This window comes from Lynx rufus, unplaced genomic scaffold (genome assembly GCF_022079265.1).
Source record: "Lynx rufus isolate CCGP_SWC_20201006 ecotype Redwood Valley unplaced genomic scaffold, mLynRuf1.p SCAF_8, whole genome shotgun sequence".
Taxonomy (NCBI): Eukaryota; Metazoa; Chordata; class Mammalia; order Carnivora; family Felidae; genus Lynx; species Lynx rufus.
In genome coordinates this window covers 88,471,640-88,487,723 of record NW_025814896.1, presented here as the reverse complement: position 1 = coordinate 88,487,723, position 16,084 = coordinate 88,471,640, and the positions used below count along the sequence as shown (strand labels likewise).

General features: G+C 49.0%; 1 protein-coding gene across 4 annotated transcripts in view; it reads right to left on the bottom strand.

Moving 5' to 3' along the window:
• DYSF (dysferlin) overlaps positions 1-16,084 on the bottom strand; it is a 225,763-nt gene that overhangs the window by 147,866 nt on the left and 61,813 nt on the right. For 2 of the 4 annotated variants that reach the window (XM_047069397.1, XM_047069398.1), the window contains exons 6-14: positions 15,839-15,931; positions 15,267-15,478; positions 12,765-12,893; positions 12,250-12,312; positions 11,456-11,506; positions 9,657-9,687; positions 8,953-9,068; positions 3,631-3,757; positions 1,980-2,083 (exon numbers count right to left, since the gene is read on the bottom strand). In XM_047069397.1, the coding sequence (XP_046925353.1) occupies positions 1,980-2,083; positions 3,631-3,757; positions 8,953-9,068; positions 9,657-9,687; positions 11,456-11,506; positions 12,250-12,312; positions 12,765-12,893; positions 15,267-15,478; positions 15,839-15,931 (926 nt within the window). The remainder of the gene's footprint in view (positions 1-1,979; positions 2,084-3,630; positions 3,758-8,952; positions 9,069-9,656; positions 9,688-11,455; positions 11,507-12,249; positions 12,313-12,764; positions 12,894-15,266; positions 15,479-15,838; positions 15,932-16,084) is intronic. The other 2 variants (XM_047069395.1, XM_047069396.1) reach the window with 1 other exon arrangement.

Sequence of the window (16,084 nt, the reverse complement as noted above, 5' to 3'; positions counted from 1 at the left end):
AAGTGCTGTGTGAATGGGAACCCACACCACCCTCACCTTTTGGTGTGTATTATTTTTTAAAACTTCTCTGCAATTATCCTGTGACACCCATGGGTTGTCTCCCCCACTCCCCACCTCTGCCTAGGGAGGGAAGGGTAAGCCCACTGCCTCGCACCCACCCTCCTGCCACCCAGCTCAGACTCTCAGCCCTTCTTCTCTGCCTTGTTCCAATTTTCCCCGCTAACATCCAAGCCATGTGACTCAACTCTCCCAACCCCAGTTCTACGGCAGGTGGCACTATCCACAAGGTTGGCACGACCTCAGAGGGCCATGACCCCACCCTTGCCAAACCCCTGTGGTTGGGACACAGAGGCTCCCTGCCAGGGCTTCTGAGAACGGGGGCAGTCTGCACCCACCTGATATGTCATTTTCCCACCATTTCCACCACAGTCTCTGCTTTGAGGTTATGGACTAAATACGATTGGGATCAGGCTCTTACCCACAAGTGGGAGAAACAGATGCTAACAACTACTGTAATGAAATGGAAAACCTGCTAAAAGAGGGCCCAGGGCACCCTAGAGCCCCGATGACTTAGCGCATCAGGCCTGGGACCTTAGGGAAGGTGAACATTAAAAGATGCTGGACTTGGGGCGGGGAGTGAAGGAAGGGCACAGGCATGTGCAAAGCCTAGAAGTGTGACTCTGAAGGGAAGGAAGAGGCAGGACAGATGAGAGGACACAAGGCCGCTGTGTGAGCAATGCAGTTTGTATGCACAGGAGGATGCAGGAAGGGAGCCCCTGGGGCTGAAACCCTGCGCGAGGCCACGCTGCAGCAGGGGCTGCAGAGCTGCATGTTCCCGGCAGGGGGCGCCATTCTCCCACTTGCACAGATACCATAGCAGCTGACTTAAGCCATGGAGACCAGGTGAGAAAGTTCAGATGCACAGCACCTGATCAGCCGGATTATACGTTTGAACTTCATTGCACAAACAGGGCTGTTTTAGACTAATTATTCTGGTGGCTTTCGCTGGGGAGAACCCAGAGAAGAGAATGAAACCCAAAGCTGTTGTGTGGTCCTGGGAAGAGACAACAGTGGGCACAGGGGAAGGAAGGGCCTTGGGACACGTTTGAAATCAAAAGCTAGGGTGGCATGTTTGGCATAAGGATATTTAAAACGAAGGAAGAATCAAGGCCCACGTCTTCTCCCTTTGACGTCGGTACCTGCTTATGATGGAGGCTCCTGACAGAGGGCATATTGGGCAGAAGAGGACTCTTCTCCAGGGCCCAGGGGGCAGCAGATAGAGCTGTGCAGAGGCCTGTGGAGGTCTGGGGCTGAAGTTGGGGTCAGAGTTAAACAGAGCTGTGGGAGTCTTCTGTGGAGGGGTGAGGCTGAAGCCTGGGAGTGGCCCAGCTGCCAGGGAGAGCCCGCAGGATGGGCAGAGGAGGCCGCAAGAGTGCCCGCCTGCCTGGGGTGGGCTGGAGGGAGGGAGCCCGCAGCAACAGCCCTGCCGCTGGGCAGGAAGGTGGGCTGCGAGGAAGAAAGGTGCCAGTCATCCCTAGGGCCCTTACCAAAGTGGACTTTCTCCACTCAACTCCTGCCATGACTTTTTAAAAATAATCACTAAGTTTTTATTGCTTTTTAATTTTCCCTACCTTTATGACTTCACATCTGGTTTCCATTCTATTGCTTCATTTTCTCCCAAATACTCCTCTATCTACCCACTGCCTGTCTGTCCTCGCCGTGTCTATCACCTATGTCTCCATCTCGGATACCCCAAACAGACCCGCCCACGTGTGTGTGCCAGGCAGCCCCAGAGAGCCAAGCCGTGATGAGTGCCTCACCGTGCATCCTCCAATCAGTCGCCCCGTGCACGCCTTCTATGGGCAGCACCAAGGGCAGTGTGTCCCCTCACCTTGTCCTTTACTCTGCTCAGCACCCGTCCGCAGACACACCCAGCCGTCACCCTCCGGAGAGACTCCTCCTGCTTCCTTGCTTCTTACCATTTTCCCTGCAAAGCTGACTTCCATGAAGGGATCCACCAAGTTCTTCTTGTTACTGTCAAAGCCAAAGATCTGCTTCACATTGTCCATCACGGCATCATCCACTGGGGAGAACACTCTGGTCACTGCCCGCCTGCTGTCCGACCACCAAAACCCCAGCATTCCACCTTACTGTCTCCAGACAGTCTTGGGACTCCCTGAGGGAGTGGCACCCCCTCAGCCCGGGGACTCCCGGAGCAGCAGCTCCTGAGGGCACACACTGCTTCTTCATCCTGCCCAAACAGCTTGTTCACTGGCCCCTGCTCTCAAGGGCTTTCTGTATAGACCCAAAAGATAACGGAGTGAGGACTGACTGATTGATTGATTGATTAGCAATCCACATCACTAAGGGCAATTAACAATCCAGAAAAAGACTGGAAGTTGTTATAATAACATCCCATAACTGGTGGCCTGTTTCACATTTTCCTTTATGTCTCTTAGCACAGTGATTTACCTGCCCTTAACCAATAAGTCACTTCTGCTTTTTTAAAAAAAACAATTTTTAGTCTATGCTACTCCAAATCAATATTTTACTGAGTTAGTTATATTATTTGCAAATGTATACACAGATAAATAGGTATGTGCACATGTATACTTATGGCATGTATAGATGTTAGTGTGTATATGAATGAGGGGAAAGGCAGGTACAGATTACATACCAGCTGCTGTCTACATGAATACAACAGATAACAATTAGCAAGTACTCATGTCCTATGTACCCACTTACTTTGTTTTATTTATATTTAAACAAGACTGCAGAGAATTAAATATAAAGCACATTCACCTTGAACAAAGCCAACATTTCTATTTCCCCAGCCCCCTGCGGGAGCTCACCAATCTCACTTCTGCCTAGTTTCAACCAATCAATGCGGAATGTTCTGAAGATGCATTTTAATGCCCATTTAAAACCCATTACTTGCTCAAAGGCTTTCTCCTTGATTTTGGTACAATTCAGTTTGTACAGAAAGAATGCATTTCTCTTTTTAAGTCATTAGTCAAAGTTTAAGCAAAACTTCAAATAATTAGCTTTATGCAAAACTTATAAACAGGGATCTCAGTTGCAAACGCTCTCAGTGACTCTTCTATGGACAGGAATTGGCTTGATTATGCTAACACATGCTTCAAAACAGTGAGCCGCTTTGAAAACGACCCGTGTGTGAGCCCTACTCCAAACCTAATCAATACAAAACACTGGAGGTGGGGCCCAGGTGTCTGTACACCTTTAAAGGTCCCAGGAGACTCTAACGTACGGCCCGGATTGAAACCTATGGCTCTGAAATATTCAGCATAATTCCTCCAGCAGTTCCTGAGCACACAGGGTGGGCCCAGTGCAGGGCCAGTCACTGTGAGCACCCAGGCAGTGGCCACCCTGTCACTCTTTCTTGGAAAGATGAGGACACTTCCCCAGTTGGCCAGGGACTGAGGGGTTCCCCAGGCTGTGGGACTCTCCGTGCCGAAACCAGTCCCACGCAAACGGCATGATGGGTCACCAAGTGGATGGATGCTTTTCATCTGTGGAGACACTGAGCCCTTCCAACATCTCAAAGACTGCTTCCCCAGCCCAGGGTCCCCCACTTACAATCTCCCAACCCAGGGAGGACACCAGACTCACTCTGTGGTAAGTCCTCAGCTCTGAAGACCTTCAGGCAGAAGTGGGCTCCTCGAAGGGCCACGCCAGTTGGCCTGAGCAGATTGTTTTCGATGTCCTCCTTGTCTTCAGAGGGGTCCTTTCTCTCCAGCTACAATGCAACCAAATACGCACTTCAGCACAGTATTTTCTCTCCTTCAACCAACACCCCTTAAATGGTGCGATTTGAACAAAGGTAGATCTCGCCCTGCTGCTTACTAACATGTGATCTCAGGCAGGTTCCTCCCTTGAGACTCTGCTTCCTCACCTGTACCGTGGAAACAGTAACACTGACCTTACAGACTGCTAGGAAAATCAACTTCAGTAACGTGTAAATGCATGCGGCACACAGCGGGTATTCAAGAACCTCGGTCTCCTTCTCACTCCACCCATTAACAAGAGTGCAGACGTGACAGGTCTAAGCTTCGTTCGTTCAGTCAACAAGTATTCAGTGAGTGGCTACTAGGTTGCGCTGAAGGGGGAGGGATGCAGCAGTGAACAAGGTAGTCAGAGGTCCCACCTCCATGGAGCTCACCATCTCACAGGGAAAGAGCACCTTTAAGCAAGATCCTGCTCTTCCATTCCACTGACTGGAATACAGACATGATGACGGGAACTGGAGCAACCCTCTTGAACCATGAGATGGAAGCTTCATGATGAAGACAGCGGGGCAAAGACCAGGAGCCTGGGTCTCTGGTCACTGTGGAAGCACCAAGCCAATTTTGGACCGCCTACCCAGGCATTTATGACAGAAAGAAATTCACTTCTATCCTCCTTAACACCTATTATTTAGGGTGTCTTTGTTACAGCAGCTGAACCTATATCTTAATTCACACAGGGGCCCAGGGGAGACGTGAGGGGAGTGTGACCTTGGTCATTCTGGTCTTGGGATGGGAAAGAGAAGCATGCACTGAGGTTGTCATGCCAACAAAACTGACCAACCCCTTGCATGTGGATTGACTGAGGGATCAGAAATGAAATCAGACCTCTGGCTTTTGGGGGAACTGAGTGGATGACAGCCATTTCCTAAGATGTCACCTCACACAGGATGGGAGCAGTTGTGAGGAGCGTGCAGCAGATAATCCTGGGTTTTTACATGTTAAGTTAGAGGGGCCTCAGGGACATGTTAATGTGGCTTTCTTACAAAGCAACTGAAACTGGGGCGCCTGGGTGGCTCAGTCGGTTAAGCATCTGACTCTTGATTTTGGCCCAGGTCATGATCTCACGGTTCATGAGAAAGAGCCCTGCGTTGGGCTCTGCACTGTCAGTGCTTGGGATTCTCTCTCTCCCTCCCTCTGCTCCTCCCCTGCTCGTGCTCACTCTCGCCCTCTCTCAAAATAAACAAATAAACTTAAAAAAATAAAATAAAAGCAACTGAAACCGAGTGTCTGAAGTTCGGAAGATCCAAGCTGGAGATGAGCAACTTAGGAGTCTCAGGTGGAAAGAGATGGGCTCCTGGAAAGTGTGAGTCAAAGAGACAGCAAAGAGGCAGGCAAAGGAATTTTACTGAGCCACTGAATTTGAAGGATCCATATTTTTATAAACTTTTTTAATGTTTATTTTCGAGAGAGAGAGCGCAAGCAGGGGAGGGGCAGAAAGAGAGGGAGACACAGAATCAGAAGCAGGCTCTGGGCTCTGAAATGTCAGCACAGAGCCCCACATAGGGCTCGAATCCAGGAACCATGGAATCATGACCTGAGCTGAAGCCAGACATTTAACTGACTGAGCTACTCAGGCACCCCAAAGATCCATATTTTTAAAGGGGGGGAAAGCATCAGGAGAATCACCGATGCTAAAGGAGAAGAGAGTTTGAAATAAGCCATGGGCTCTAGAATCAAACTCTGTGGAGGAACAGAGAGGATTAATAGCAGAGAAGAGCCCCTGGAGGTTGGCAACAGTGACCCTCCAGCACGTGGTTTCAGGGAAAGAAGGTGGTGGGAATCCTAGTGATGAGGAGGAGGAATGAGCAGTTGGGAGAGGAGTAGAGAACAACACAGCGTACTCCCTGAAGAAGTTGGCGATTCCTGGAAATGAGCTGCAAGCACTTTGGAGAAGAGGGATGGGGAGCAATGAGTGAAAGTGAGGGTGTTCGAAGGTAGGGACATCTTGGGCCTGGTACAGACCAAAGGGCAGAAGAGGAGACACCAGGAGGAGCACGTAGAACAAGATGGCAGAGGACTCGAGAACATGGCAAAGGAGGCGGGAAGATGGGGAAGGGAGGGAAGACAAATGAAGTCAGGAATGAGGAACCAGGGAGCTTCCAGGAGCCCACATCCTTCACCGCTGTGCAACCCTGCCTCTCCAAGGAGACAGAGGTTGGGGCTTAGGAAAGACAGCAAAGTTTGGAAACAGCCACTGTGGAGAATGGAATGAGTAAACCACACCCAAGTAAAAGAAGAGGCTGGTAGCCCCCAGGTTCATCTAGCCAGCACCTCCAGGTGACCTCTGCCACCCAAACTGACCAAGGAGTGGTACAGACAATAGGGGATGGCTGAGTCATGAGGTGAGGCAAAAGCCCCTATTGTGGGGCCAGTAAGCACATGGTGAGAACTGTGATGGAGGTGGGTGGGGTCCGTCCAGCCTGGAGGAGGGGAAAGCATGGCAGGAGGACACTGATGGACTGGGAAATCCAAGAGGAGTCAGGGGGGGCTGTAATGCCGGGGAGGAAGGACTGTCATTCAGCAGGGGTGAGGGAGGAAAAAGGCAGAAAGAGAGCAGCGGAGAGAGGGATTTCGGAGCTCAGGGTCTTAAAGGAAATAAAATCAGATATTGGTGGCTCATCAGCGAGGACACGTCACACCTCGGGACAACGGCAAAGATGAGAATCCGCAAGCAGAGATGTCCCTGGACCAGCTCTGTCTGTGCCAGGGGTGAGTAACAGCCCAGAAGAGGGGGAATCAATCAGCGAGGCAGCGTTTGAAGGAGGAGGCAGCACCGAAGTTGGGAAAGCTGCTGGCCGGGAGGCTGCAGTGGGAAGTGAAAGGTGGCTGTTCCTGACATTCCAGAACCCATGGAGAGTCGGAGCAGAAAGTGGGGGCTTCTGTCTGAGTTTCAAAAGAAGTGGCTTCATCAGGAAAAAGCAAGGTTACAATTAATAGGAAGAGGAGGAAGAAATGTTTTAGGAAAGGGTAACAGGCTCAGAGATGCCACGAGAAGACCAAGATTGTACAATGTCTGGAGAGAGGTGCTACAGAAGGACAGGGCTGGACTGTGGGGTGAGAGGCAGGGACAGGTGCCTTTGGGAGGGCGGAGCTTGTCCACCTGAGCGCCATCAGCCCCCTGCACGGCACAGAACCCTGGGTTCTCCATCCCCTAACCCTCCCCACTGTGGTTTCCTGAGCCTTTGTCATCAGCCAACCCCTATTTCTGACGTCCTCATGGAACCTGCCCTCCGCCTCCATGATTAGTGGCTTTCCCTGGGCGACTCCACCTCCCACCGCTCTCGTCCCTAGAGATCCGCTTTCGCCACTCTCGCCTCTCCCTCTCCTGGCTGTCACAGGCTGGGAAGAGAAGTCCACACCTTGCACGTGCACCCACCACCACTCCACCATCTCTTTTATCTGCAAGTCCACACCACCGCATGTGCCCCTCTCTCCCCTGGTTCCCACGGATACCGGCCACCAAGCTGAGGACGCGTGGTCACCTTTCCTTGATGACTCTAGTCCCTGCCTCATCGCTTGCCTATATGCCTTCCAATTCTCCCAGCAGATAACCTACATCCATGTGGACAAGTCAGTCACCAGCACAGCTCCCTTCCTCCACCAGCAGCACCTTAATCTCCCCTCCCCTTCAGCTCCTGGAGGCATGGCCATATCTCAACTTCCAGCCACCCAGGGCCCTTCTTCTAGCAAAACCATGGCCACTGAAACCTTTCTCTGAAGACAGCTTTCAACCCGTCTGCCTCCTCCAAACTCTCAGTCACAGTGTGAGGCAACCAACGCAGCCTGGCACACTGCAGGTGCTCAAAAACTGCGTTCCCTTCTCTCTGCCCGCCCCCCTCATCAGCTCTAAGCCTTGCACCCCTGCATCCTCCCTGCCCGGCACCACCAGCCATGTCCCGATGCCCTGGCTCCCTCGGCCCAGTGCTTCCACTGCTCCTGCCTTGCCCACGCCATCTACCTTCCTCCCTCCTGCTTCCAGGCCACTGACTACTATGGGGCCCCACCACAAAGCTGCCAACCCGGAGTGGGTGCTCTTGTGTCTGCTCAGAAACCCTTCTGTTTACCTGGAATTAACCCCTCATTCCTCTCCCACAACTACTGCAAACTTTCTCTCTTCTGGCCAAACATCCAAAGATGCTGTTACCTCCCCAATTCCACATGCCTCTCTTGTTCTTCCCACTCTCAATCTGTAACTTGACTTACTGGCGTGTAAAGAGGATAATGGTATATGCTCAGCCGATAAAATTCAAGGTGGAGTAGATAGAGAGAATGATCTCACTTTTGCAAAAAAAGAAAAATATGCAATAGATGGGTGGTTGCCAGGGGGGCGGGGAGGCGGGGAACTGGACGAAGCATGTCAAATGGTACAACCTTGCAGTTATCAGATAAGTAAGTCACGAGGATGTAATGCACAGCATGGAGACTCTAGTTAATAATACTCTATTGTATATTTGAAAGTTACTGAGAGAATAGATCTTAAAATTTCTCATCATAAGAAAAAATATTTTTGTAACTATGTAAGGTGATGGGTGTTAACTTACTTATCATGATAATCAGTTCACAATGTACACAAATAATAAATTTTTATGTCATATGCCTGGAACAAATACAATGTTAGGTCAATACCTCAATTTTTTAAAGTAATAAAAAAATAGAAAAATACACATGTAGATCCTTCTGGAAGGATATGCAACAAGATGTGAATCACAGATGTCTCTGAGGGGTAGAATTATGAGTGATTCATTTTTTATTTATACTTCTCCACATGTTCTACAGTTCTCATAATTACCATGCATTCTTTTAAATCAGAAAAACCGGGCACCTGGGTGGCTCAGTCGGTGAAGCGTCCGACCTCCACTCAGGTCATGATCTTGAGGTTCACGAGTTTGAGTCTTGCATCGGGCTCTGCACTGGGATTCTCTCCCACTCCCCCTCTCTCTCCGCCCCTTCCCCACTTGCGCTCTCTTTCTCTCTCTCTCTCTCATCCCTTCTCTAGTTGCACACACACACTCTCTCTCTCAAAAGAAATAAACTTTAATAAAGTAAATAAATAAATCAGAAACATCAAGTTGTGTTTCTGTTTGTTTGTTTGGTGCCTCTCCTGCCAGATGAGGGGCTGTGAGGACAACCCAGGCAACGTACTCACCGGCGCTTCGTCTCCGGGGCCCAGTACACAAAGGCTGGCTTTCAGGTAACCTCTGGCCCCAGCAGAGAAATCATCAGGGTCCGAGAGTAGCAGCCACTTCCTGAGATAGGCGTGTCCTAAGAGAGATGACGTCTGTTGGTGATGGCAGAATTAGAAGAGTCCAAGTCTGCAACCACATCTGGGAGCCCGGGGCCAACTACATTTGGGGGAGAGGAGGGATTTATTCACGCAGACCTAGGGGCCACACGTCGAACGTTCATGTGGGTCCAAGTCAGAAATGTCAACAGGAACAACTATAAGAGGCTACCAAAGCCAGACCCCCCGCCATTTACCTCCCTCTCAGGAAGTGAACAGACCAGAACAGAAACCAGGGTGTGGAGAAATACTAGACTTGTTATCAAAATGGCCCACCCCTGTCGAAGGTGACACCAGCAACCCTTGCTTGGGGGCTTCCAGATTTAGCATCCCTGACTGGGCCAACCGAGACCCACATGGGGGCTTGTATCTCCCTGAGGGCCTGTTTTACTTGGATGATGGAAGCCTGACTTCTCTCCATTCCTGCAGCTGTCATCTCCAGGATCAGAGTCTACATCTAGATTCTAAAACCCCGAAGGAAGAAAAGTGATTGTCCCAACTGGCTGTCCCCAACAGCCTCCAAAACCAAAATGCAAGGATATGGCCAAGGTGATGAGGATATGACTCACGGGGCTCTCTGTAGATGGTACCCACATCCATCTGAAATCAAACCAAGAAACACAAATCAAACTCTTGCCTCTGGAGTGTTAAATGAAGTATGGTGCATTATGCCGTCACATTAAAAATCATGCTTTGAAAATCGGCGACATGGGGGCGCCTGGGTGGCTCAGTCGGTTAAGCGGCCGACTTCAGCTCAGGTCATGATCTCATGGTCCGTGGGTTCGAGCCCCGCGTCGGGCTCTGTGCTGACAGCTCAGAGCCTGGAACCTGTTTCAGATTCTGTGTCTCCCTCTCTCTGACCCTCCCCCGTTCATGCTCTGTCTCTCTCTGTCTCAAAAATAAATAAATGTTAAAAAAAAAAAAAAAAAAAAAGAAAATCAGCGACATGGGGAAATGTTCATAAGCTGACATTACATGGGGAAAAAAAGCCGAATACATTTTGATCAAAGCTTGGTAAAGCGTATCTATGCATAGGAAGAAAGAGCAAAAGAAACACAGCAAAATGGTAACTGTGCTCTCTGAGTGGTAGCTTCAGATGGTAGATTGATTTTACTTTTTTATTTTGTCTTTCTTATATTTTATAATTTTTTATAAAAGTTCATAGATCAGCAGGACACTGACGGCTGGGGAGGCTATGCCTGGGGGCAGCCAGAGGTATGAGAACTCTGTCCTTTCCACTCAATTTTGCTATGAACCTAAAACTGCCCTAAAAAAAATTTTTTTTATCATGGATTACTTTTATAATTAGAAAAAAGAAAATAATTTTTTTACTTTAACCTCTGTGTTCTCAGAACAAGAATATACTTCAAAGATTAGAGACTCAATACATAAAACCCCATTTATTACAGAAGGACTCAGGATAGATCCCAGTCTTTTAAAACTGCCTCTCCAGGAAAACTGACTTAGTTTTCTATCTTGTGATTACTTCCCAGAGAAGGAGCCATATTTTACTTGGATAGCATGGAGAGGTTAAAATAAGCCTGTACCCCTTCCTTCCATTTGATAAATGCCTGAAGATTCAAAACTGCGAAAATCAGTAAGGACCCATCAAAACGCCATTCGCGAAGATCTCCATTGCTAGCTGCTTTTGCTCTATGAGACCTGCTGATGCCTTCCTGCGAGCTGAATCATACTGTCAGTTCTTGGTTCTCTGCAGTGCACTCTTGGCTTCTGCGTGATCTGGAGCAAATGGAGGGGCTGGCTCCCCCCTCTCCCGTGTTGCACCCTGATCCCCTGGACTCCACATCTGGACCCAACTCCAAACCCAGAGCGAGGGCCTGGTCAGAATTAGGAGGGCCACCTAACAGCCAATTCCATGCTGTCTTCCCAGATGTAAGGACCAATACGAATCAGAAGAAGCTGAATTCCCCCTGTTGGACGTAAGGGAAGAGATTTCCCTCTCTTCCCTTTTTGTCAGGACATTAGAACATCGTTTTGTTTTGTTTTTTTAACTATATTTGGGCAACCTGGGTGGCTCAGTCAGTAAAGTACCCGACTTTGGCTCAGGTCATGATCTCGCAGCTCATGAGCTCGAGCCCCGCATCAGGCTCTGTGCTGACGGCTCAGAGCCTAGAGCCTGCTTCAGATTCTGTGTCTCCCTCTCTCTCTGCCTCTCCCCGGCTCATGCTCTGTCTCTCTCTTCTTCAAAAATAAATAAATATTTTTTTAAAAATGTTAACTATATTTCTCCAACACAGACCAATAGGAACAGGACCCCTAAAGCACAAGCCTCTGCACATTATGTACAGAGTTTCTACTAACATGAATTAGCAAGAACTAACCAATTTCAAGGAAAATAAATAATTACCCGGAATTCACCAATGAGAGCATCTGTCCTGAGAGAACGGGAGTCTACCACCTGGGGGGAAAGATAAATTAAAACTCTCATTTACAAGTAAATGTTGGCCCAGGAAGGACCAACACAACATCTCTTCCCTCCCAAGCAGTTAACAGCCAACACTTAGGTAGCACTTGCTCTGTTCCAGAGATTGTTCTGAGAGATGTTTAACACTCACATGAACCCATGAGTAGGGAGTATTATTGCCCCCTTTTGACAAATGAAAAAACAGAGGCACAGAGACATTATAGGACTTGTACAGAAGCACAGAACCCCAAAACACACAGGCAGAACCAGAATACAGACAGTTTGGCTCCCGAGCCCACACGTTCAGCAACTAAACTACACTGCCTTCCAGAAGAAAGACCAAAAAAAAAAAAAAAAAAAAAGCTAAGGCCCAAAAAAGAAAATCCTGGCCAGAAGCAGGCACGTGGACAAACAAAATAAAATGAAAATAAGTGTCCACTGCAGGAATGATTTCAGGGCCCTGACCTACAGCATCCGGGGGGTTCCTGAGCAGTGGGGGTTCCCCACCCCACTGCTGTCTCCATCTGAGCTACCGAAGGCATTTCTGTGACCGGCAGAACTTCATGGTCTTGAACATCACCCATCCCCTGGGCTTCATGGCTTCTTTCTCGCAAATGCTGACACTCATGCCGACAGGCATACACGCCCATGCACGCTGAAACGCACATGTGCACACATGCACAGGGACATGCATGTGAGTGTACATGTAACAGAGAACACTGTTGCCTGAGACATACCGTGATGAAGATGGGCTCGTCAAACAGCTCCGAGGGAGAGTCAAACACATTGAAGAAAAGAGTCTGTGGTCCAGGGCGAAAGGGAAACAAATGAGTAGCTGCTGACCACAGGGCTAGACAGAGAGGGGTTCTCCACCACCCCTTGGACCACCACCCACAGCCTTGACGTCTGGTCCATACAGAAGTGTGGACTGAGCTCAGCCCAGCAACGAGCTCTGGGGATTGACAAGTTCTGGGGGATTCCACCCCTGACCTCACGGAGGCTGTCATCTCAGGGACAGGGTGGGTGGCTAGCCCTACAGCATGACAGAGATGTGGAGCATCAAGAGCCCAGTGCAGGAATAAGAGCTACAACCCTCCCTCCAGGTCCACAGATAACCTACTCAGAACCCAGCACATCTCTCCACACAAAGTTAGCACCATACACAAAAACAAGTGGTTGCCAGGTATGTGCTGTGTGCTCCCAGTTCAGAAGGGCCACCAAGGTCCTAGCCCTGCTAACCAGTGCCTCCCACCTCATTGAAGAGTGGGCTGTTTCCCTTTTGGATCCGTGTCCTCTTGGTCTGCCCGGCAGCAGTGACCTTGACCACAGGCTTGATGTTCACCCCTGGCAGCTGGCGCCCCTCGATCACTTGCACCCTGATCTGAAAGCCAGGAGAAAGTATGGGCAGCAGGAAGGGGGAAAGCAGTCAGGCCCCAAGGGAGTCAGAAATCACTGCTGGCTTCTCAGAGGGGTGTGAAGAAGGAATTAGGGGGAACCTGGGTCACTCGGTCGGTTCAGTGTCTGGCTCTTGCTTTTAGCTCAGGTCATGGTCTTGTGGCTGGTGGGATTAGCCAGTGCAAAGCCTGCTTGGGATATTCTCTCTCCCGCTCTTTCTGTCCCTCCCCCACTCACAATCTCTCTCTCTCTCTCTCTCTCTCTCTCTCTCTCTCTCTCTCTCTCCTTCTCTGTCTCCTCTCTCACTCAAAATAAAGAAATAAACTTTAATAAATAAATAAATAGATAGATAAATAGATAAATAGATAAATAAATAAGAATTAGGAAGAGCATTATAAGAACAATCGTATTTTCCTACCAAGGTCCCTTGTATCTATCAAATCCTATAGTTCCACACACGAGCTGCCAGGATGCCCCAGGGAACTTCCCAGAATTAAATCCCAGGGCTGGGCCAAGGACCCAGACCCCAGATCATTTCATGCCGCCATTGGCACAAGCCCTCCCGCAGACACCTCGACACCAGCACATCTGAGTGGTTTGAACATTCTTCACTGACAATTCCCTCAGAGGCCGAGCTTACATAGTGGAGTAACCCCACTGTATCCTTTATAGGATGCAATGCTTTCTCACGTTCTGAGAAATAAATTAAGAGTTTTCTCCACTGAACGTTGAGTAATATAAGGTTTCAGGAATACCTGTGCTTCCACGTTTAGGCAAGATATTTTAAAACATGAACTTTTAAAATATTAGAACAATTTTCAAGGAAAAATAAGATGTTTACTGGTTTTAAGTTTTAGGCAGCAGTTACTTATTGACAGATCAATCAATACTTTCTTTTTAAAAGCCATGCTATAGGGGTGCCTGGGTGGATTAGTCCATTAAGCGTCTGACTTCGGCTCAGATCATGATCTCAAGTTGGTGCGTTCGAGCCCCACATTGGGCTCTGTGCTGACAGCTTGGAGCCTGGAGCCTACTTCAGATTCTGTGTCTTCCTCTCTCTCTCTGCCCCTCCCCTGCTCTCTCTCTCTCTCTCTCTCTCAAAAATAAATAAACATTTAAAAAAAGTTAAAAAGCCATACTATAGAAGAATATATTATTAATAACAGTGGGAACGTAGAACCATGATTTTTATTCTCTTCATTTTCCTGTATTTTCTAAATTTTTACAAAAGGGGCACCTGGGTGGCTCAGTCGGTTAAGCGGCCGACTTCGGCTCAGGTCATGATCTCGCAGTTCGTGAGTTCAAGCCCCGCGTCGGGCTCTGTGCTGACAGCTCAGAGCCTGGAACCTGTTTCAGATTCTGTGTCTCCCTCTCTCTGACCCTCCCCCGTTCATGCTCTGTCTCTCTCTGTCTCAAAAATAAATAAATGTTAAAAAAAATTTTTTTTAATAAAATAATAAAAATAAAAAAATAAAAAATAAAAAATAAATTTTCTACAAAAAAAAATACATCAATCTTCTAAAAAGAAAAAAAAAGCAGTAGGTACATGTCTTGGGAATAATAATAATGTCAGAATTTTGTCTCTCAGGCATAGATAGTGGTTACTACAGCCAGGATTTTCACCTAAATTACCACGATTTAGAACTAATATATTATTACAATTTGTTGCACTTAGTAAAGAGCTAAGTTTCCTGTTTTTAATTTGAAAAGTAATTCTAAGACTTAGTTCAATGTCACTAAATGTCACTATATCAAAATGGAAACATTTGTAGAAAAGAAAAAGCATAAGCAAAGGACCAAAATTAAAATGCAAATAAAATGGGATGAACTTGGGGATTAAAATATGTCAAAGGATTAATATTAACAGTTTTATTGTGTGAAGAGCTTGAACAAATTCAGATTCCACATGACTTTTCTGAAGAATCCATGGCTCTAAGGAAGGGAATGGATCGAGAGAGAAAAGAAGAGAGCTAGACAGAGCTTCCTAGGTTTGGGGATCTTGTTAAAATGCAGATTCTGATTCAGCAGGGCTGGGGGGGCGGGGTGGGGGTCTGCATTTCTAACCAGCTCCCAGGTGTTGCTCGTGCTGCTGGTCCAAGGACCATACCCTGAGTAGCAAAAGCTAGCTAGTTGGAAATCACAGAACAAATGTAAAGATACGCTACATCTCTGCAGTGACACTCCTGCCTCATTTTTTTAAAGAGCAAAACCAGGGCTGTGTTCTGAAGCTCCAGCACATGAACTGCTCATTCAGCGTCTCTCGGGGGCCCGGGGAACCACAGACTCCCGCCTGGGAGAGCCCTTAGGACCCTGCCCAGCCTGGACAGAGGAGGCTGTGGTTGGACAGTCAGCCCATTACCTGGAAGTCCTGTGGTTTGTCTGACAGCAGCTTTCTGGATGTGGGAGCACTTCTCTTCCTTTTGATCCCGGGGTGGTAGGGGGGTGGATGGGAAGGTGGCTTCCTCGGGGTGGCGGGAGCCCCAGGGCCTGGGGCCCCACTCTGATCCACTAATGGCTCTGCCTCATCTCCTGTGAGCCCCTGGTCTTCAGTGTCCTCCTCTCCTCCTGTGTCTGGGAGGAGAGGGTGATAATAAGGGCTGGTCCCTCTGGCCCTGGGCTTGGGACGCCCCCTGGCCAATGGAGGAGCCAAAGGGCATGGGCGCTGAGACCCACCACCCACCTCCCCTCCCCATCAGTGAGCCAGGATGGATGAGGGAGAAAGAAGAGGAGCTTCCAATAGCTGAAACTTGAGGGCAGTCAGTCCAGTTAGTCAACAGGGAGGAAACAGAATGGCCCTAGCCCTCCCCACCATGTCCTGCAGGATCAGCCCCTCTGGCCAGCTCGTCCCACTCTCCAGAGCTGACAGATGGCGGCAATGAGACAGTTATGGGTGGTAGGATCAGGATCAGGATAGCCTGGCCCGTGTCTCACCCGTGGGGGCCAGCCACTTCTTTCCAGAGTATCTTGTGTCCACGGTGCTGTCACTGAGCAGGGACCAAGTCTCAGCCCGGCTCTGTCCCCCACCTGGCACGCGGGCAGGGCACAGCCCCAGGAAGGGAGGAGGGAGCTGGGTGAGGGCAGCCAACCTAGGGCACCCCCATCCAAACCTGTTCTCCCTGCCTGCCTGAGCCTGGCACAATAGCTCAGAAACAGTTCCCATGCCTGTTGGGGACTGTC